General features: G+C 24.2%; 6 protein-coding genes across 6 annotated transcripts; 3 read left to right on the forward strand and 3 right to left on the reverse strand.

Moving 5' to 3' along the window:
• Positions 1-175: 175 nt before the first annotated feature.
• Positions 176-625, reverse strand: INS49_004358 (uncharacterized protein; the record flags this gene model as incomplete). Its single annotated transcript, XM_043165147.1, has 2 exons — positions 176-178; positions 314-625. 2 exons carry the CDS (start codon positions 623-625, stop codon positions 176-178), a joined length of 315 nt encoding a protein of 104 aa, XP_043017862.1.
• Positions 626-5,077: 4,452 nt separating this feature from the next.
• Positions 5,078-5,569, forward strand: INS49_004359 (uncharacterized protein; the record flags this gene model as incomplete). The annotated part of the gene is made up of 1 exon (XM_043165148.1): positions 5,078-5,569. The coding sequence occupies one exon, from the start codon at positions 5,078-5,080 to the stop codon at positions 5,567-5,569; it is 492 nt and encodes a 163-aa protein (XP_043017863.1).
• Positions 5,570-6,204: 635 nt separating this feature from the next.
• On the forward strand, positions 6,205-6,879 carry INS49_004360 (uncharacterized protein; the record flags this gene model as incomplete). Its single annotated transcript, XM_043165149.1, has 1 exon — positions 6,205-6,879. The coding sequence occupies one exon, from the start codon at positions 6,205-6,207 to the stop codon at positions 6,877-6,879; it is 675 nt and encodes a 224-aa protein (XP_043017864.1).
• An 8,014-nt stretch (positions 6,880-14,893) lies between these two features.
• INS49_004361 (uncharacterized protein) lies at positions 14,894-15,643 on the reverse strand (the record flags this gene model as incomplete). Its single annotated transcript, XM_043165150.1, has 1 exon — positions 14,894-15,643. One exon carries the CDS (start codon positions 15,641-15,643, stop codon positions 14,894-14,896), a length of 750 nt encoding a protein of 249 aa, XP_043017865.1.
• A 4,417-nt stretch (positions 15,644-20,060) lies between these two features.
• On the forward strand, positions 20,061-20,760 carry INS49_004362 (uncharacterized protein; the record flags this gene model as incomplete). Its single annotated transcript, XM_043165151.1, has 2 exons — positions 20,061-20,330; positions 20,410-20,760. 2 exons carry the CDS (start codon positions 20,061-20,063, stop codon positions 20,758-20,760), a joined length of 621 nt encoding a protein of 206 aa, XP_043017866.1.
• Positions 20,761-21,212: 452 nt separating this feature from the next.
• Positions 21,213-21,950, reverse strand: INS49_004363 (uncharacterized protein; the record flags this gene model as incomplete). The annotated part of the gene is made up of 1 exon (XM_043165152.1): positions 21,213-21,950. The coding sequence occupies one exon, from the start codon at positions 21,948-21,950 to the stop codon at positions 21,213-21,215; it is 738 nt and encodes a 245-aa protein (XP_043017867.1).
• Between the last annotated feature and the right edge of the window lie 168 nt (positions 21,951-22,118).

The raw sequence follows: 22,118 nt of genomic DNA on the forward strand, positions 1-22,118 counted from the left end.
TATGGAAATATTTAAAAATAGAAATAAATTTGGAGTTAATAGGATTTAAACTAAAGCTTTTAATATAGAAATATAATAATATTAGCTAATATATAATTAACGTTAATATTGAATTAATATTAATATGATTTAAAGCCTTGATATAATTTACTTTTGATAGTATTTTAATAGCCATTTACTAGCATTTTGCTGAAATTACATAATTTCGATTAAATGTTAAAACATGATTGCATTGCATGACCCATACAAAGACCCCCCCTCCCCCTGCTAGGTGGTTCTTTTCATCCATCACCTGATCCCAATTGTCTCTTACACCCTCTACGGTCCATTCTCCCTGGGATGAACCTTGGAATCCATGCGAGTTTGCAACGAAGATCCGAGTGACGACTCTGCCCTGAGCTCCAAAGACCTCTCCGCTAACATTGGAGTCCTTATGGGCGAGCCATACAACGGTAGGTGCCGGCTCGGAGGCGGGTAAGTTGGCTTCCATGAATGCTTGGGTTCCTTTGTCAGAGGTGCTTTTCTGGACTGCGTCCGTGAAGCCCGTTGTAGCTACCGTATTGACCAGGATATTGTGTGCTGCTCCCTCCAGCGCAAGCGATTTAGCCATTCCGATGAGGGCCATCTTGACCGCGCCATAGGTCGTAACGTCCCCGGCCCGGATCTGCCGCACCCCCCGATTTGCCGCGCATTTCCCACACAAACACTCACTTTCTAACCCACGCTCATAAATCCAAATTAATATTTATAAATATTTTTATATAAAATACTACGTATAATTAATTCAGCATTTATTATATATAAAATAAATAATAAAGTTAAGTTATTAAAAATATTAAGAAATAATAAAAAGTTTTATATTAATATTAATATAATTTAACTTTTCTTTTTAATTATATTATTTATATAATTAATACTTTATTAAATATATTAATATTTTACTATAATTTATATAATAATAATATTTTAATATTATAAATTATTTTAAAAATAAATATTGTTTTTTATTATTTTAATATTAAAAATGCCCTTATATTATTATAAAATAAAGTAAAAAACTTTAAATATATTTAATTATTCTTTATAATTAAATTAAGCTTTTATTATAAAGGTTAAGTTATTAATTATTAATAATATTTTATATTTATTTAATTAACTTTAAACTTTTATTATATAAGTTAATTAATTAAATTAAATAAAAAGTTTTATTATTTTCTTTTTATAATATTATTATAATATAATTAAGCTAAGCTTAATATATTATTATTTAAAAGAATTTTTAAATATAAAAAAAAATTTAAAAAGCTTTTTAATTAATCTTTAAATATTTTTATAAAATTAATATAAAATAAAAGTTAATTATAAAAAGTTTTTAATTAATTAAATATATAAAAGAATTAAACTTTTTTAATATTAATTATTTTTTTATTTATTATAAACTTAATTTTTATTTTTATTAATTAAATTATTAAGTATTCTTTTTAAGTTTTATTATATTAAATTTTATATAATTATATTATAAATTTATAATATAAAATAACTTTAAATATATATTATAAGTTAATTTTAAGTTATTTATTATAAAGTATTTAAATAAAGTTTATATTTAAAATATAAAAAAAAACTTTTTTTTATTTATATTTATATTAAAGTTTATTTTTATAATATTAAAGCTAATTAATTAATTATAATAAATATAACTTAAATTATAATAAAATAAAATTAATATAAAAATTATTTAAATATATATAATATTATTAAAATATAAAATTAAAATTTTAAAAGCCTTTTAATTAATAAAATTTATATATAATAAAAAAAGACTTTATATAAAGATTAATAAAATATAATTATAATTATTAAAATATATTTTAAAGTTTTAATTATATTTATATTAATATTATTTTTTAATTAAGTTTTATATATTTACTTTATTTTATAAAAATAAATTAATAATATAATAAAATAATATAATAAAAGTTTTATATTATAAATAATAAATTTAAACTTATAATACTTTAATAATTTTTATAAATACTTTATAAATATATAAATAAATATAATTTAATATTTATTTTACTTTATATTTTTTTATATAATAAATATATATTATTATATATTAAATAATAATAATTTAAAAATTATAATTTAAATTTATTTTTAAAGCTTTAAGTTTTATTTATAAAAGTTATTTATTATTAAAAATTAATTTTATTTATAAATTATATTAAGTTTTAATAATAATATAAATATATATTATAATTAAATTATTAATATTTATATATTAAATATAAGCATAAATAAAAAAGAATTATTATATTTTTATATAAAATAAAAATAAAAAAAAATAATATTAAAAAAAGTTAAAATAATAAATTAATTTTATTTAAGTTTTAAATTAATATTATTTAATTTAATTTAATTATTTATAAAAATAAGCTAAGTATTTATAAAGTTTTATTTTATAATATATAATTAACTTTATTATTAAATTAATATTATAAATTTTTAATAATTAAATATATTAAAAGCATATATTATTATTATAATTTAAGCTTTAATTTTATTAAAATAAATTTTAATATAAATATAAATAAAAAATAAATCTTTTTTTTTATATTTTAAATATAAACTTTATTTAAATACTTTATAATAAATAATTTAAAATTAATTTATAATATATATTTAAAGTTTTATTATCTTATAAACTTATAATATAATTATATAAAATTTAATATAATAAAACTTAAAAAAAAAACTTTATTAAATTTCTTTTTATTTTAAAAAATTTTAATTTTAAAAATAATTAATAATTTAATTAATAAAAATAAAAGTTAAATTAATAATAATTAAAAAAGTAATTAATATTAAAAAAGTTTAATTTATTTATTTATTTAATTAATTAAAAACTTTTTATAATTAATTTTTATTTTATATTAATTTTATAAAAATATTTAAAGAATAATTAAAAAGCTTTTTAAAAAAATTTACTTTATATTTTAAAATTCTTTTAAATATATATTAAGCTTAGCTTAATTATATTATAATAATATTATAAAATGAAAATAATAAATTTTTTTTTATTTAATTTAATTAATTAATTTATATAATAAAAAATTTAAAGTTAATAAATAAATATAAAATATTATTAATAATTAATAGCTTAATTATAAAAAATAATTAAATATATTTAAGGCTTTTTACTTTATATTATAATAATATAAAAATATTTTTAATATTATAATAATAAAAATAATATTTAATCTTAAAATAATAAAATAATAAATATTAATATTATAATAACCTTAATAAATAAAGTTAAATATTTTATATATAATTAATTTAATTATTATAAATATAATTATTTTAATTATTATAAAAAAATAAAGATATAGCTTTTATTAATTAAGGTTAATAAAGAAAAAAAGTTTATTTAAAAAAGTATAAAATCTTTTTATAAAATAAGGTTTAAAATATTATTAACTTAATATTAATTTAAGCTTTAAATATGTTAATTATATATTAATTAATTTAATATTATAAAATATTTAAAATTTAAGAATTTTTTATTAATAAAGTAAATTATTTATAATTAAGCATTAATTAATTATAAATTATATAATAAATTTATAATCTTAAAGTTTTAAGTAAAAAAGTTTATATAAAAAGCTTAAATTAAAGACTTATAAGAATATTATAAATTTAATTATTAACTTATATTTAAATAATTATTTTTTATTAGCTTATTTTAATTAATATATTAAATTATAAGGGTTAAAAATATATTAATTATAAAAAATAAGTTAAGCTTTTAATATATTTAAAAAGCATTAAAATATAATTAAATAATTAAATAAAGAATAATATTTAATTTATAATTAAATTATAATATTCTTTATTTTTTATTATATAGTTATTTTTTAAAGCTTATTATAAAAACTTAAAGAAAATAAAAATATTATAATTTAAGCTTTGTTTATTATAATTAATTAATAAGTTTTAACTTTATAAGAATAGGCTTTAATATAAATATAAATAAGGAGTAAACTTCTTTCTTTATACTTTAAATATAAACCTTATTTAAGCACCTTATGGTAAATAACCTAAGGCTAGTTTATAACATACTTATTATTTAATAATGTTTCTTTATATTTTATTAATATATTAACGGAATACTTCTTTTTAATTAAAGTACTATTTATTTTTACTTTATATTATAATTAAAGGGCATTTTAATCTTTTTAATTAATTTTTAAAACTTTATTATACCTTAAAATTTAAGTTTAAAGTTATAGCTTATTATAATATATTTAATTATAAATAGTTTTCTTTTTAGCTATTTAAGAAATACAATATAATATACTTAACGCTTAAGTATTTAATTTAATACAGTGTGGTTATTGGCCCTGGCGGGAGTTAAACCCGCGCCTTTTGCATTGCTATAAATGGGCGGCCCAGCGCTTAACGCCACGGGACCACTCCTCTTTAAATAGCATTAGCAAGCCATATTGTTTATGTAGGTATGTCGCCCCAGCCGCCAATCCTCCATGTTATTGCCATTTGAGCGCTTGAGCGTCTTAGAGAGTGTAATATAGTGAGACTTGGATCCTCACGGGAATCCGGCTGGATAGCCGGGATTTTGTGTACCTTGCTGCTTACGTGCAATGTTGCTAGCTACGCCTCGGTATGGTGACTGTCTCATGGATATTCTCATCGCCATGCGATCCGTACCGTTTGTCGTGTGACTCTTCATTGGCCACAAATGTCTCAATTAGCCTGAAAGCTCACCTGCATCCTCATCAAGGCTTGGTGGGCGATCGTATTCATGAACACGAGCTGTAGGAAGCACACTAGTGCTCACTGCTGACATAGCACTCGTGTCCTCGTATTAGGTGACGATTGAACAGCCACTTGGTTAGCTCGACTTGTTTGCGATTCAAGGAGGTAGATGCTGGGATATAAGAGGCGGGATGGTCTATTTCTTTCCTCAGACTGAGACCGCATATCCTCATAAGTTTATCTTGACTTCTTTAGACCATAGCTATCAATTGCCCACCAAAGCGAATAATACGTCAATATGCGTGTGACTTCCGTCCTTACCGGCCTCCTAGCCAGCGCCTCGGCCGCCTCCATTCCCCGCCAAGCGCAGCCCTCGGCGTGGAGCATCACCAACTTCTTCGCATCCGGCGCCCCCCACAGCATCACCACCACATACAGGTTCGACATCACCGACGGCAGCACCTCCGCCTACTGTGTGGCTCTAGTCTCGACCACGCCTGACATCGGCTACGCCCCTCTCGGGGAATGCGACAATCCGACGTATTCGTTCTCCTTCGGCCTGGGCCCCTACAACGAGACGGAGCCCGGGTATAACCTGCAGATCTGGCAGGCGGACCCCCAAGACGCTTCTTGCGGAGCGGAGGGGACGCGGTGTGTGTACACGGGGATCAAGTTCTTTCCGGCAAGCGACGTGGAGACGGTTGTTGACCCGAATAACCCGAATGGCAACTATGATCGGTTGAATACGGCGCCGGACTTCACAATTGAGCGTACTGGGGTGCACATTTAAAGCTCTGTTGTACCGGTAAATGGGACCACTGTGTTGGTATGAGGAAGTGATAGCATTAGGTAGTCATCCTTTAGAAAACGTACCGTGTGAAGTTGACTCTTATCACCGGTTGCGTTGCAACAGCCACCATGTTTATAGTGTGCCCTGCCTTGTGCGTGGAGACATTCAGGTATTAAAATCAAGGTTCTTAGGTAGAATGCATCGGCAGTTGCATTATTTACACGCTAATGCGGGGTACTGCGCCCTACGACCTACATAACATAACCAATTGGTAATTAGACCGAGACGTATGCGACTAAAAGATCCCACTTGGAACGGAGAACCTCTCCCCTTCCTTTACCTATGGCCCCTTGCTTAAACTAACCAGCATCTAATATTCCAACGAAAATCTGTCAGGCACAACTTGAATGTACGACCCAGTTCTCGATCCCCAAACAATTAAGACGCCGACCCTGGAGATAGCATATTACGAACATGGCCCGCCCACCGGCTGGCCCGTAGTCCTCTTTCATGGCTTCCCCTACTCACCCCACGCATTCGATGAAGTAGTACCACGGCTCACAGCCCAAGGCGCCCGGGTGATCGTGCCCTACCTACGTGGCTTCGGCCCGACCATCTTTCGCTCGCCACACACAATGCGCACAGGCCAACAAGCAGCGCTGAGCTCCGACGTCATAGAGCTGCTCGACGCCCTAGGTATTGAGAAGGCCATCCTCGCCGGCTTCGACTGGGGCGGCGTCGCCTCGTGTGTTCCCGCGGCATTGTGGCCCGATCGTGTCGCGGGCCTAGTTAGCTATGCCGGCTACGACATCATTGACGTGGCGGCACAGCGTACGTCCCTCGAGGCTGTTGCGTGGTACCAGCATCTTTTCCAGGGCGGGCGTGGGCGTGCGTGCCTCCGGGAGCGCAGGGGGGAGTTAGCCCAGCTTTTGTGGAGTCAGTGGTCGCCCGCTTGGGACGAGGCAGCAAGAGACACGGCTTTCCAGAAGGCGGCGCCGGTGTTTGCAAATGCTGATTTTGTTGACGTTGTTATTCAGACTTACCGGTTGGTACTAGGGAATGAGAATGGTGATCCGGTTCATCTGAATTTGGAGGCGCAGCTGGCTCGGAGGCCTAAGATTCGGGTACCTACTATGACGCTGGATGGCACCAAGGATCCGTTGAAACCTGGCGGCACGGAGTCACATGCTGAGATGTCTGAGGGGAGACACGAACGACGGGAGACGGATGTTGGTCATGCGTTTCCACTCGAGGCGCCAGTCATGTTTTCTGATGCAGTTCTAAAGGTGAAGGAATGGACTGGTTGGTAATTTGGAAGAATGATGGTTGGAGAACCAAGTAGGCGACAGCGTGAGTAGACGAAGACACGGTAAAGGTTAATAAATCTCAGAATGCCCCCCAAGGCCGATAAGCAAACGGCTACCCACCTACTCGCTGTCCTGCCTATCAACGACTGCCATTTAGCCGAAGCAAAAAGACCGGCACTAATTGAAGGTGTGATGTACACCCGAAGTTTGATGCAGGCGGTTGTTTCTTGACGTTCCCTACTTGAGTCCCGTTCAACAGACGCCTGGCACAGCTCGCTGGGACTTTGATCGGAAGATTTATGCAATTTTCCAGAGTACATGCTTCTACCTCCATAGCCCTGTGCCAGTATGCTGGCATTGATATGGATTTGCAGAGATTCGCTCTCGACGAGCAGAACCCATGGACGTGCCCGGAGACAGAATGGAGGCCCACGGAATGGGGACCCAGAGCCTTGGGAAAGAATCAATTCGCATTAATTAATGGTCAAAAGTGGAGAATAAGAAAACTAAAGGAGGAGTTCAATGTGGTAGCAAGTTGGGGCATCCGAAAGATGTTGTATAAAAAATGGCCCGTCAGTCCCAGATCGGCAAGGCAGGCGTCTACTGTTGCACGCACATCCCTAACCCTGGTTTGCAACTACTTTCTAGAATGCTTAAATAGCTAAATTTCTTTTATTTCCTTCTTTTAAATTATTTTTAGCAAATAAATGCTTTTATAATTATGCTTTTAAATCCTTATAATATTTATAGCTTTTTATAATTATAAGCTTAATTTATATAAAATAATCTTTTCTTTTTATAAATTATAAATAAGTTATATAAAGTATATTTTAATTATATTTATTTTATATTATTTATTTCCTTTTATTTTTAAATATATATTTATATAATAAATATAAATACTTTTTTAAACTTAATTAATTAAATAATTTATTTAAATATTTATTTCTTTTTTATTTAATTTATTATATTATAATTTTATTATTAAATTAAAAAGTATTAAAAATTTATAAATTTAAATATATAAAATGCAGCCCTTATTAAGTAATTAAATATAATTTTAAAATTAAATTTTTAATTTATATAATAAAAAAAAAGAAATATTTAAAAAGCTTTATATAATAAATATTAAAAGCATTTAAATAATAATAAGCTTTTAAAAAATAAAAGGGTATTTACTTTATTTTTTTTCTTATTCTTTAATAAATTAAAAAAAAAGATATAATTAATATCTTTAATAATAAGTTATTTTAGCTTTTAATAAGGTAATTAAATTTAATAAAAAATAAAAAATTTAAGAATAAATATAAAATACTTTTTTATTTAATAAATAGTTTAAAATATAAAAAATAACTTTATATTTTTTAAATTAAATATAATAAATACTTTTTAAACTTAATATTATTAATATTTAAAAAAAATAAAAAACTTAAATATTAAATTATAATAATAATATTAAAATTTTATAAATTTATATTTATAAGCTTATATTTATAAGTTATTTAAAATTAAGGAGTTTATTAATTTATATAACGTTTTATAAGTAATTATAATATATATTATCTTTAATTAAATAATTTTTAAATATTAAAGACTTATTAAATAAAATATATTAAGAAATTTAATTTATTTCTTAAAACCCTTATTTAAAGAATTAATAATATTTTTATATTATAATAAGCTTATATTAAGATTTAAGAATATTATAATATTTATTATATTAAAATTAAAAGTATTTTTTAAAATAAAAAGTAATTAATTAAGAACGTAATAAACAAATAAAAATATATTATCTTAATTATATTAATAAATAAAAATATATAAGTACCTTTATTAAATAATTAATTAATAAAAGGAATATATTTAACCTTTTGCTAATTATTATTATTTTTATTTTATGCTTTTAAGAAAATAAATCTTAAAGCTAAAAATATATTTAAAGAAACTTAATTATAAGAAAATTATTATAAAAACTTAATTTAAGAGCTTATTTAAAAAAACCTTTTATTTAAAGATTAAATATAAAGCTTATTAAAAATATTAAAAACCCTCTTAAGCATATTTTTAAAAGCTATTAAGGAATAAAATTTTAATTTCTTTTTTTTATATAAAGCAAATTTATATATTTTTAAACTTTTAATTTTAAAAAATTAATTAATTAATAATACCTTTATTATATTTTTATAAACTCTTTATTAATTTATTATAATTATTAATTATAATTAAATCCTTAAAAATATATATAACTTTAAATTCTTTATTATATTTTTTATCTTTAAATATAATTTTAAATAATTATAATATTATTTATTTTATTAATTATTTAATTTTAAATATTTTTTAAAAAGCTATTAAGTTAAATATTATTAAAGTAAAAACCTTATTCTTAATATAATATTTTAAAAATATATTATATAAAATAAATAAAAAATAATTAAAGATTTAATTTTAAGAAATATAATAATTATAAATAAATTTTATATTAATATAATATTAAAAGCACTCTTATAAAAATTAAGCATTTAATATTATAAAATTAATTTATTATTATATTTTAAATTATTTAAATAAAGCATTATTTTCTTTAAACTTATTTAATAATATAATTTAATATTTCTTAAATATATATTATTATAATTTCCTTATTTTTACCTTTTATTATAAATATTTATAAGTATTATAAATATATATAAGCTTATAATTTTTTATTAAACTTAATAAAATCTTTTAAGCCCTTTTAAAATATATATAAAAATTAAAAAGATTTAATAAACTTTTAATATTTTTAATTTAAAAATAAGGATTAATACTTTTAAATTATTAATTTAATATATTTAAGGCATAAAAATTAAGAAAATTAAATAAATTAATTATAAGAATTGCTTTAAAACCTTTGCTAAAAAAGCATTTTAATATAAGTTATTAAAAACCAAAAGCTTAAAACCCTTTTTTAAATCTTATAAAATTTCTTTTATTATTTATAAGCCTTAAATAAATTAAATTATAAGCTTATAATAATAAATAAATTCTTAAAATTTATTTATATCTTTCCTTATATATTAAAAGCTTAAAAATAAATATTTAATATTTTTTATATTTATAAAAGCTAAATAAAATAATAATATAATTTAAATATTTATAAAATTAAATAAGATATTAAGGCTATAATAATTAACTAATTTATAAATATTAAATATATTAAATAAATAAAATAAAAAGATATTAATTTAAAACTTACTTTTCTTTAAATCTTAAAAGCAAATAATATTATAAAAAGAGCTAATAAAATAATAATTAAATATGCTTTAATTATATTATTAAGAATTAATTTACCTTTTAATCTTTAATTAAAAGTAATATAAGTTATAATTTAATTATATAATATTTTCCTTATTTTAAGAAAAAAAAGCATGCTTTAAATACTTTTTTATATATATAGTTTTTTTATTATTTTTAATAATTTAAATTAATTTAAATTTATTATTTTATAACTTATTTATTACCTTATTAAGATAATATTTATATTTATAAATATAAAAGATATATATTTAAAAAGATATATATAAATAATATAAAAGAATGCCTTATAAAGAAGGAATTAAAGGCTTATATTAAATATTTAATTAATTATATAATATTTAATATTTTTTAAATTTATATTTCTTTACTTAAGTAATCTTTATAAAAAATATATAACTTAATAAAAATATATTTTATAAATTAATAATAAATAAAATATAAAATAACCTTTTAATATTTAAAGTAAAATTATTAAATATTAAGATTATTAATATTAAAGAAATTTAAAATTATATTTATATTAAATTTTTAATACTTTATATAAGAAATTAATTTAATTAATTTAAATAATAAATTTAATATTTATTTTATATTAAGAAAAAATAAAATTAATACTTTTAATTAAAACTTAAGGGTAAAGATTTTTAAATTTAAAAAATAAAGTTTATTATACATTACTTTCTTAAAAAGCTTAAAAAATTAAAAATAAGGATTTTTAACCCTTAAGAAAATCTTAAATATATTAAAATAAGGTTTTTATAAAAGAAATATACTTTTATTAATAAAAAAAGGGCTAATAAATTGAAAATTCTCTTTTAAAATTAAATATATTTAAAGCTATAAGAAATTAAAAATTCTTTTAATTAATAAAATAAAAAAAATATAAAAATAAATTTAAAGGTTTAAATTTATAAGAAGATTATTTTAAATATATAATTAAGTTAAATAGTTTAAAAAATTCTTTAATTAAATATTATATTTATAAATATAATTATATTTTACTTTAATATAACTTTTTAAAGTAACTTTATAATTAGTTTTTTATTTAATTAACTTAAAAAAAAATATATTTAAAAACTTATATTTTTTAATTTTAATTAATATAATAATAATTATTATTTAAGCTTTTAAAATTAAATTTAAGCTTTATTTAATATAATAATATTATAATAATTTCCCTTTAAAATTAATTATATAAAAAAAGGATTAAAAAAGCTTTTTTTAAAATAAATAACTTAAGATAATATATTAAGAAAGGCAAAGCATTATTAAGCTTAATATTTAAAAGATTATTAAATATTAAAAAGTAAAATTAATATTATTACCCTTAAAATAAATATATAAATATAAGCTTAATAAAAATAAAATAATTAAATCGTTTAAGGTATAAATTTATATTTAATGAGATTTATAACCTTATTTTATTATAAAAAGCATATATATTATAACTTTAATTATAAAATTATTTTATATAATAATAATAATTATTATATATTTTAATTTAATAATTTAATAATTTAATATTATAATTATATTTTTAAATATTAATTAAAAAGGGTTAAATTTAATTTATTATAAATTACTTAATTAATTTAAAAAGTTAAGGAAATATAAAATGCTTTTAAAGGTATTTTATAAATTTAAAAATTCTTTATTTTTTTAATATAAAGATTTTAATTATATATTATAAAATTTAAGGTTAAAGCCTTTATTAAAAAAAGTTATGCTTTTTTATTAATATAGCTTATAAAATAATATTTTAATTATATATTTAAAAGATAAAAATAATATTTTTATAAAAATTAAAAATAAGATTTAATTTATATATAAAATAAATAATTAAGGAAAAGCTTAATAATTCTTAAGTATATAAATTTTTAAAGATTAAGAAAAGTATATTATAATACTTTTTTATAACTTATATATTAAGAAAATAATAAATAAATATAATTTATTAAAAAGTAAAAGCTTTTTATTATTTACTTTAATATTTAAAAAAAAGCTTAAGCTTTTTTTTTAAATAAGCTTTAAAATAAGAAATTTAAAAGTTTTAAGAAAAAGTAAATTTTATTCTTTATATAATAATTATAATATACTTAAATATAGCATTTTTATACTTTATATTCTTTATAAACTTAAGTTTAAGTTATCTTAAGGTAATAAATTATATAATTTAATATTTATATATTATTTAATTTCTTAAATTATAATATAAAGGGAATTAATAAACTTAAGCATTTTTAATAACTAAAAATATTTTATTTATTAATAATAAAAAGAATTAAAGATCTTTTTAAAAGTATATAATAATTCTTTTTAAAGGCTTTATATATTAAAAAGTAAATAAATAAGTAATTATTTTTATTTTAATTATTAAAGTTAAATTATTAACTTTAAAGCTTATAATTAAAAAAATAATAGTTTTAAAATATTTATTTAAAAATATAATTTTAAATTTAAATAAGCCTTAAATTATTTATTATAATAATTAAATAACTATATATTTAATTATTAATAAGTAAAAATAATTAAAAATAAAGCTTAAATATATAAATATTTAATAAATATAATTAAAATAGAAATTTAAAAAAAATACCTTTAATATTATATATATAAAAATTAAAAAAATGCTTATAAATAAATTTATTAAAATCTTATTATATATTTAATTTAAATATTTTAAAGCATTTTTAAATCTTTAAGATATAAAGAAATTAATAAAAGAAAATTAATTTATTTATTAATTATTTTTATTATTAAGCTTTTATTAAAAATCTTAAAAATTATATTTTTTAAAAATTATAATATAATTCTTATATAAAAATTATTTTATAATTAAAAACTACTTTTTAATTTTTATAATAATATATTAATTAATTTAAAACTTTCTCTTAATTATTATAATAATTTTCTTAACTTTTTTAAAAAATTCTTTTAATTTTTAATTAAATTCTTAATTATAATTTTAAATTAAGATTTAATAATATTTATTTTTTAAAGTTATTTTTAAAATTAAAAAACTTAATTTTAATAATAATATAATTTTAATATTTTTATATAATCTTTAACTTATTAATAATTTAATTTTAAAGCTTTTAAGTTTTTATATTAACCTTATTATATTACTTTAAAGTAATTATAATTTAAATTTTAAGGTACTTTATCATATTTCTTTATTTATTCTTTATAGCCTTTAAAAGCTATTATTATAAGGTAATGATTTTTTAAATATTAAAAGAAATTAAAAAAATATAATTAAAATAAATATAATTAAGCTTTTTATATTTATATATATTTAAAGCCATTTTTAAGTATATTAAATTTCTTAAATATTAAGAAATTATGAAATTAAGCATAATAAAGATAAAATATAAATAATAAAAGATAAATTAAAAGCAACTTATAAGAATTACCTTAAATATAATAATAATAATAATTATCTTTATTATTATAATTTATATAAAGATTATTATTATAATTATATATAAGGCTTTTAATATAAGAAAGATAAGGGATATAATGCTTATTAATTTTCTTAAGCTTTTTTATATCCTTTTTTTATACTTTATTTTAATTTTTTTTTAAAAAATTTATTTTATTTTAAGCTTTAAGTTATTTATATATATTTAAAGGTTTTTTAAAGCTATATTAAAAATTAATATATATTTTAAAATTACTTTTTAAATTAATTAAAAATTTACTTTTAAGTATATTATTTAATAATATTTTAATAAAAATATTAAAGTTTTTATTTCTTTTATTAATAAGCTTTTTATTAATTTAGCTATATTTATATTTCTTTTTTTAAATCTTAAAGGTATAAAAAGCTAAATAACTTGTAATTAAAAAGCTTATTTATTATTGCTTTTAATTATTTTTAATATAATTAAAAAAATATTTAAAATTAATAAAAATAAGCATTTTTAAATATAAATTTAATTAAAAAACTTAAAAATAAGGCTTAATTATTAATTATAAGTTATATTATACGGCTATAAATAATTAAACTTTAAGTAATAAAATATATATATTATAAAAAAAGTTAAATAATTAATTATTTAATAAGCTATAATTAATATTTTTAAATATTAATTAATTATTTAAAAAAATAAGGTAGTTAATAAGGTAAGAATTACCTTTTAATTAAGGGGTATATTATATATATATTCTTAACCTTAATTTATAACTACTTTTTAAAATATTTAAATAGCTAAATTTCTTTTATTTCTTCCTTTTAAATTACTCTTAAGAGATAAACGCTTTTATAATTATGCTTTTAAACCCTTACGGCACTTATAGCCTTCCACATCTACAGTATGTCCAGATGAACAGAAAGACACGGGCTAACCCCTGACACCATCTGCGGCTGCCCCCCCCCCCTGAAGTGATCCTCGAACTGCCATTGCTTGTGTCTGTGTACGCCTTGATGAAACAGCCTCGAAAAGCTTGTGTTCCAAGCTGCGCATCGTTAATTCGCATGACATTGATAGACTTTGGGCTCGCGCTTGGCTCTCTGTCTCTCTCTCTCTCTCGCGTGCTCGACTCACTTGCAAACATTGTATCTAGGCGTGCCGTATTCAGAATATCATGTTTATGTGTGATGTCTGTCTCAATCCTTCGGTAGTGTAGATCTCCGAGTCCAGCTAGGTGGGTGTATTCCTCCCACGGCCGTATCTTCCACCACGCATTACTTTTGATTGAACCACTCATCCGAAGCTCAAAGTGAAGTAGCATTCATCAGCCGTGCAACTAACCCATCGACCTGGTCACCGGTGATTTTGGTGGGCGATGTCTGAAACCCCTCTCCGAATGGGAAACGCTCCTGTTCAAAGATAGTCTCCATGAATACGGTGGACGTCTGCGGGTTTTGAAAATCGTTTCCAAGCGTTCCAAGGATGAAGGCAGACTCTGCAAATGAGGTCTTAACCTGGGCCGGAGTTAGGGAGAAGTTGGGGTTGGCTGCCGTCGCAGCGGCAATTCTGTCATTATGGGCTGCAGCCATGGTCTTGATATCGATCGTCGGGCCGGTGAAGTGGGCCTTGACTGTATTCCAGATTATGGGATTGAAACTGTTGGCGTTGCCAGTCACCTCGTCGGCGCGGGACAGGCTGCCGTCGTGCTCGATTACGTTGTGTGCCTTCATGTCTTCGAGGTTGACGGTGCCGGCGACACCTGTGGTCGAGATGTTGAAGGTCGGTTTCGCGAGCGAGACTGTCACAGCCTCATCGATGTTGAGAGCCTGGGTAAAGGCGAAGTTGAGTTGGTCCTGACTGATGTTCCTGCCATCGCGGGGTAGGAAACCATGGTTTGAGAGGGAGTTGAGCACTGGACAAGGCGAACGGCTGGCGTTGGCGGCGGCCGGTTGGAATGGAAAGTTGGCGTTCTGGTTCCCAATACATAAAAGAGGGGCGGCGCAGACCAGGCTGCTCACGAAGGATAGAACGAAAAGACTGGACACGTCCACCATTGTACTGCCTCAAGTGCTGCGTGCTGCTATATGGTGAGGAGAGAAATATTACAAGCAGGAAAAAGACGAAAAGAGGTGAGAATATCACACGGAGGAAAGGACAAAAACAGAGCGTGACGGTTAGGCCTAAGTACTCCTTTAACCGAGCAGGAATTATATCGAGGAGATGTAAGCTGACGTGAGAGTCGCAAGACTGCAAGGGGCCTTCTATTCCCAGACAAGTCTGTGCGATGTTACATTTTAGACTGCTAGTTTGCCTTTCCCCCTTTTCAACACAAATCAAGTTCTCTATGTCAGCAGTGGTATCGATCCGCTGGCATTTGCAGTAAATGGGTGCACAAGAGTAGATATTAGCTTCATTATGGCGTCCAGATGCCTTGGGGACAGAGAGTGTATTTCACATGCTTAATATTCATCGATTTCGATGTACTTGCCAAGTGTTTTGGGGGAAAGCTTGAGGTAGGGTGTGCATAGCATGACATGTGAAGGAGGGTGTACAAGTTTCCACCATGGCGGTTTCTCAAACACATGCAGTTTTATAACATCCAGCCATGGAGATCTATAGCGGCTAATTAGACGAACGAGCACCGTATCTCGTTTTCTACTGGCAGACTCTGTACGAGGTTAACTCTCAGACCTTTTGGGAGAACCAGGCCGGAAATGACAATAGCCGAGCAACAGCAGCTCGTGTCTCAAATTTGAGTCTTGTTCTGCACATGAATAAGACGTATTCCGATTGCTCACACTACCCAGCGTGGCTCATCACCGTGGATTAGCCTAAGCAAAGAACTTATTAATATCCCCAGAGGCCCCATACTTGACCTTTAGTAAGACGACATTGTGGGCACAGCAATGGGAAATTGCATAAAATGAAATAACCCGATTTAGCAGCCGCAAATTCGGGACCATGAGAGCCATGCCGTTATTAAAACAAATTTATAGCAATATTTATGCATATAAAAGCGAGAAGATAAAACGCAGTGCGTCCCCCGCCTACACTTATTCTAATTATTTTACCTTTTTAATGCATTGCTATGGCTAGCTGCTATAATTATTACGCCGCTAATTATAGTACTGCTTTTAATTATTTTTATTTTTATTTATATTATTTTATTTATTAATATAATTAAGCGGGGCTTTTTATATTTTTAATATAGTTTTTTAAGAAATATTTAATTATATAAAATTATATAAATTCTTAAATGTTTTCTTGTTTTTAATATTATTATTAAATTTATTTTTATATTTATTTTTATATTTATTTTTTAACTTTAAAATACATTATTTTTAAATTATTTAAAAAAGAAATTCTTATTTATTCTTTTATTACATAACGCATTATTTATATATTTAGCTTTTTTTTATAATAAATATAAATTTAAACCTTATTATAATTATTAAAACCTTTTTTAAGATTTTTTTAATTAATTAAAAGCTTTATCTTAATACTTTATTAATTAATAAATATAATAATAAGAAATTATTATTAATATTAATAAATAATAAGCCTTTAAAAATATATTAACCCTTAAAAACCTTAAATTAAAAATATTTAAGCTTTTAAATGCTTTATTATAAAGCTTTATTATAAAAGGCTAGCGAAATGAATTAATAAATAATCATTAATATAACCTTAAAAACTTATAAATAAGCTTTATATAAATAAAAATAAATTAATAATATTAATTTATTATAACTTATAAAATAAATTTATTATTATTAATAAATAAAGCATTTAATTAAAAAAGTAATAATTTTTAATTTTTTATTAAAACTATTTAATAATATATAAATATTATATTATTGTTATAACTTAAAAATAATAATTCTTTATTTAAAACCTTTAATATAAAAAGCAAACTTTTATATATTTTAAATAAAATAAAATAAAATAAGTATAATTTATTAAGCTTATAATTTATATTTAATAAAGAAAAGGCTTTTAAAAAGAATATTTATAATATTTAAACTTTTATTTATTTTTAACATAATATTTTAAAATACGCTTATAATAAAAAAGTTTTTTATATAATTTATTATAACGTAATTTATTAATAATTAAAGTTTATTAATAAATAATGTTTCTTATTATATTTATTAACTTTTCTTAACCTTAATATTTACTTAAAATAATTAATTTAATAAAAGTTAATATTAATAAATATTAATAATATTTAACTTATTATTTTTAATTAATTTATTTAATTTAAATTAATTAATAAATATATAATATAATTAAGAATTATAAAGATTTTAATAAAATAAGCTATTTATAATATTTATTATATTTTTAATTTTTATATTAACTATATATTAATTTTTATACTTTAATATTTAATATATTAAGATTTAATAATTAATAATTATAATTTTTATTTAAAGAAAATAAAATATTTTTAATTATTTATATAATTTAAAAATCTTAAGAAAGTTATATAAAACCTTTAAAAATAATTAAAATTATATAAACTTTTAATATTTTTAAAACTATATTATATTATAAAATATATTAATAATATTTTTATAAAGTTATATATATATATATATTTATATTTAATTAAATTAAAAAGTAAATATTTATTTAATATATTATTAAATAAAATACTTAAAGATTTTATTTATAATTTTTTAAAATAAAATATAATTAATATTTTTATTAATATTTTATAAATTTATAATTATTAAAAAGCTTTTTATAAAAGTTTTAAAATTATTAAAAGTTAACTTAAATTAATTTATAATGTAATAAATTATTATATAATGTAATTAATTTTTAAGTTAAGTTATTAATTTATAAAAATATAAAGAATATAAGTTTAATTCTTATTAAAACTTTAAAATTATAATTATATTTTTAAATTAATTATACCTTATATAATTTTTAAAAACGGGAGCGTTTAATAAAAAGTTAATATAATAATAAGTTAATAACTTTACTTAAGGTTATATATTTAATTCTTTTAATTATTATATTTATAAAGTATTAATTAAATAATTTATATAATTAAAAATATTTCCATAAAAATTATTTTCTTTTTTATTATAACTTAAGGTTATAAGTTTAATTTTTATAATTAATATCTTTATATTAAATAATTTATTTTTAATATAATAAAAAAGATTAAATTAAAATAATTTAATAATTAAAAATATATAATTATTATTAAATATATTAATATAAATAAGTTATAAATTTATTATATATTTATATAAAAAATATTTATTATTTTATAAATTAAATTAAATTATTAATTTTATTAAATAATTAAATTATTATATTTACTTTTAATAAATAAATAAATAATAAAATAATTATTATTAATATATTATTATAATTATTTTATTTACTTTAATTATTAAATATTATATTATATTTATTTTTAAAATATATAATATTTTTAATTAAGCTTAATTTAATTATATTATTAAGTTTAAGCTTTATTTATATAAAAATAATTTATAATAAAAATATTAAATTTATATTTAAAAAAGTTAAAGTTTTAAATATTATTAAATATTTAATAAAGTATTTAAGATTTAAGCTTTTTTAAAAATAAAAGATTTATTTATTAAAAAAGGCTTTTTATATTAATTATAATAATTATTAATTAATTAATTATTAATATTTAAATATTAATATATTTATATATTATAATAAATAAGTAAGTTTATATATTTTATAATAATTATATAATATTTATTAAAATATTAAAGGAATAAAAAACCTTAAATATAACTTAAAAATATTTATAATTAAGAAATATTAAACTTTTATTTAAAAAATAAAGAAAAGAAAAAGTAATTAATTAATTAAATAATTATATATTAATTATAATATAATTAAACTTTAATTATATTATAAAAGATTTAGCTTAATTAATATTAATTAATATAAATATATTTATTTTCTTTTAAATATAAGAGTTATTAAAAAGTTATAATTTTAATTTTTAATTATCTTTAATAAATTATAATTATTTTATTAATGATTTATAAATAAACTTTAATATTTTATTAAGTTAAGTTTTAAGTAATTATTTTAATTTTCTTAAAGGTTTTCTTTTAAATATTTCTTTTTTTTTAACTTAAACTTTTTAATCTTAATTTTATATTAATTAATTATTAAATTTAATTAAAACAATTTTATAGATTTTAAAAATGTTTATAAATATTTTAATTTCTTTAAAGGTTAATATTATCTTATTATTATTCTTTTATATTAAATAATATTTCGGAGGACCTGGATATGACTCCGACCCAGTACCAGAGCTGCATTTCAATTCTTTTCGCAGGTTATAGTGAGTGCTCTATGCCCCCTGTTAGTTGTCGACAATACTGATTCTTAGCCCTAATGCAGGTGCCCTCGAATATGATGCTGGGAAAGGTCAAGTGGCCTGGAGTCTACATATGCACTGCAATGGGCGTGTGGGGCGTAATATCGGCATCGCAGACCGTAGTTCGCGATTTTGCGGGCCTGGCCACTGCCCGATTCTTCATCGGGTTCGTGGAAGCCGTGTTCTTCCCTGGGGGTTTGTTCTACCTCTCCCTCTTCTACAACCGCAAGCAGTACGCTTTCCGCGCCGCTCTCTTCTACTCTGGTTCCCAACTAGGCAACGCCTTCGGTGGGCTTCTTGCCATCGGGAATTTGGAGCTAGATGGAAAGCACGGGCTGGAGGGATGGAGATGGGTAGGTCTTGCCACCAGTCTGCGTTCCGAGGGTCCCGAAAACTTCATGGCCGCACCAGCTAACCACCGCTGAGTCCTAGCTTTTTCTCGTCGAAGGCGTCATGACTATTGGACTGGCAATCGTGTTCGCTCTGGTTTTGCCGAATTCCCCTAGGGAGCTCAAAAGCTTGACGAAAGTTGAGAAAGCATGGGTTATTTGGAACCAGCAACAAGATCAGGGACAGAGCGACGATCGGTCTGAGATTACAGCGAAGAAAGGATTATCTCTAGCGATAAAGGATTCGAAGACATGGCTCCTCCTGACAATCCTCTATGCCATTTATACCTCCGAGCAAAAGTGGTTTCCCCGTGTATTCCGACACATTGGGCACCCTGGAATGGAGGAAGAAGTCCTTGTCCAAGTGTTTCGGAAGAGATGGCTGCTAGCGTAAGGTGTGCATCGACGGGACCCATCTAGGTGAGTCGGCTTCCCAGTTTTCATGGGAGTCTTGGATGATGCAAATGGAATAGAACTCGTGTGTTACCAGTACTATGTGTCCATACTATCTAACAAAGACATTTATAGAAGAGAATAAATAACACTCAAATGGCATCAGCAACGGTGAAAGCTTCGTGGCCCGCCCTTGACCATCCTGTTGAAGTATATAAGGCTTGATCCGCTGACGGATTAAGCGTTCGCTTTTTCCACAATTGCGGCGTCGCTTTTGTTCAACACATCCCTCAGCGCATCGCCTTCCGTCTCCTATCTAGAACATCGACAACCTCGGATTAGATCGCGTATGCGGCGTTCTAGATCTGTCATTGCTGCCCGAGAATACATGGTTGGATGCAAAGTAACCCCGCTGAGGCCGCCAGCTCAAGCAGCGTGGTCGATCCTCGGCGATTAGCCACAGTTGGACTGGGTCCAGCAGTTCTCGTCGATGAACCTTTGAGCAGATTTGTAGGCATCTTCCTTGGGGGTGCAAGTACCCTGGCGAGAGTGAAGAGAACGAGCCCCGCTGCCACTGCAGCCGGAGCCGCCCTGGGCAAATGCATTCCAAGGGGACATACCCCAGGCCCGATGGTTGGAGGGGAACCCGGCGAGGCGGGGCTCGCCGTTGGTGGGCCTCAGATTGTTATAGATGCTACCCTCGTAGTCGCTGTTGTCTTGGAGGCCAGAAGAGTCCTCGACGCCATTGGTATAATGCCTCCAACGGATGACCTGATCCCAGCTGAAGCCGCCGAGCGCCGCGTACTCTTGCTCATTCGGGTACGGGCTGAACTGACCGAGCGTGCCGGAGACCTGGATGAAGTTGGCCGCCGCCGCTATCTCATAGACGTAGCCGTTGCCGTTAAACATCTGCCTGAGGAAGTTGACAGCCGTGGTTTCACTGGCGGTGGTCGAGACATAGCCATCATTATCCCGACTTGCGCCGTTAGGGGCGCCGACCGCATGATTGTACATGCTGACGTTTGGGACAATTTGAAGAATCTGGCTAGCTCCCCTGGGAGCAAAGAGGCCAGCTGCGCGCATCTCGGTCGGAGTCCTGGTATCGGCGCGCCAAACACTGAACTGGGCATTGCAGAGAGCAGCCCACAGATTGAGAACAAGCAGAATTAAAATGTTCTCACGGCCTATCATTTTGATGATGAACCGTGCGAGCGGCAAGAAAAAGTGGTGACGAACGTGGAGGAGTGTAAGACAAGTCTTGAGAAAGCAGCCAGAGTCCAGGAGCAATGGAGTTAAGGATAATAGTTGGACTGATATAGAGGATACGTTGGTGGGAGGGTACTCTTCTTTATACTTTCC

Source organism: Diaporthe citri, assembly GCF_014595645.1.
Source record: "Diaporthe citri strain NFHF-8-4 chromosome Unknown scaffold_12, whole genome shotgun sequence".
Classification (NCBI taxonomy): domain Eukaryota; kingdom Fungi; phylum Ascomycota; class Sordariomycetes; order Diaporthales; family Diaporthaceae; genus Diaporthe; species Diaporthe citri.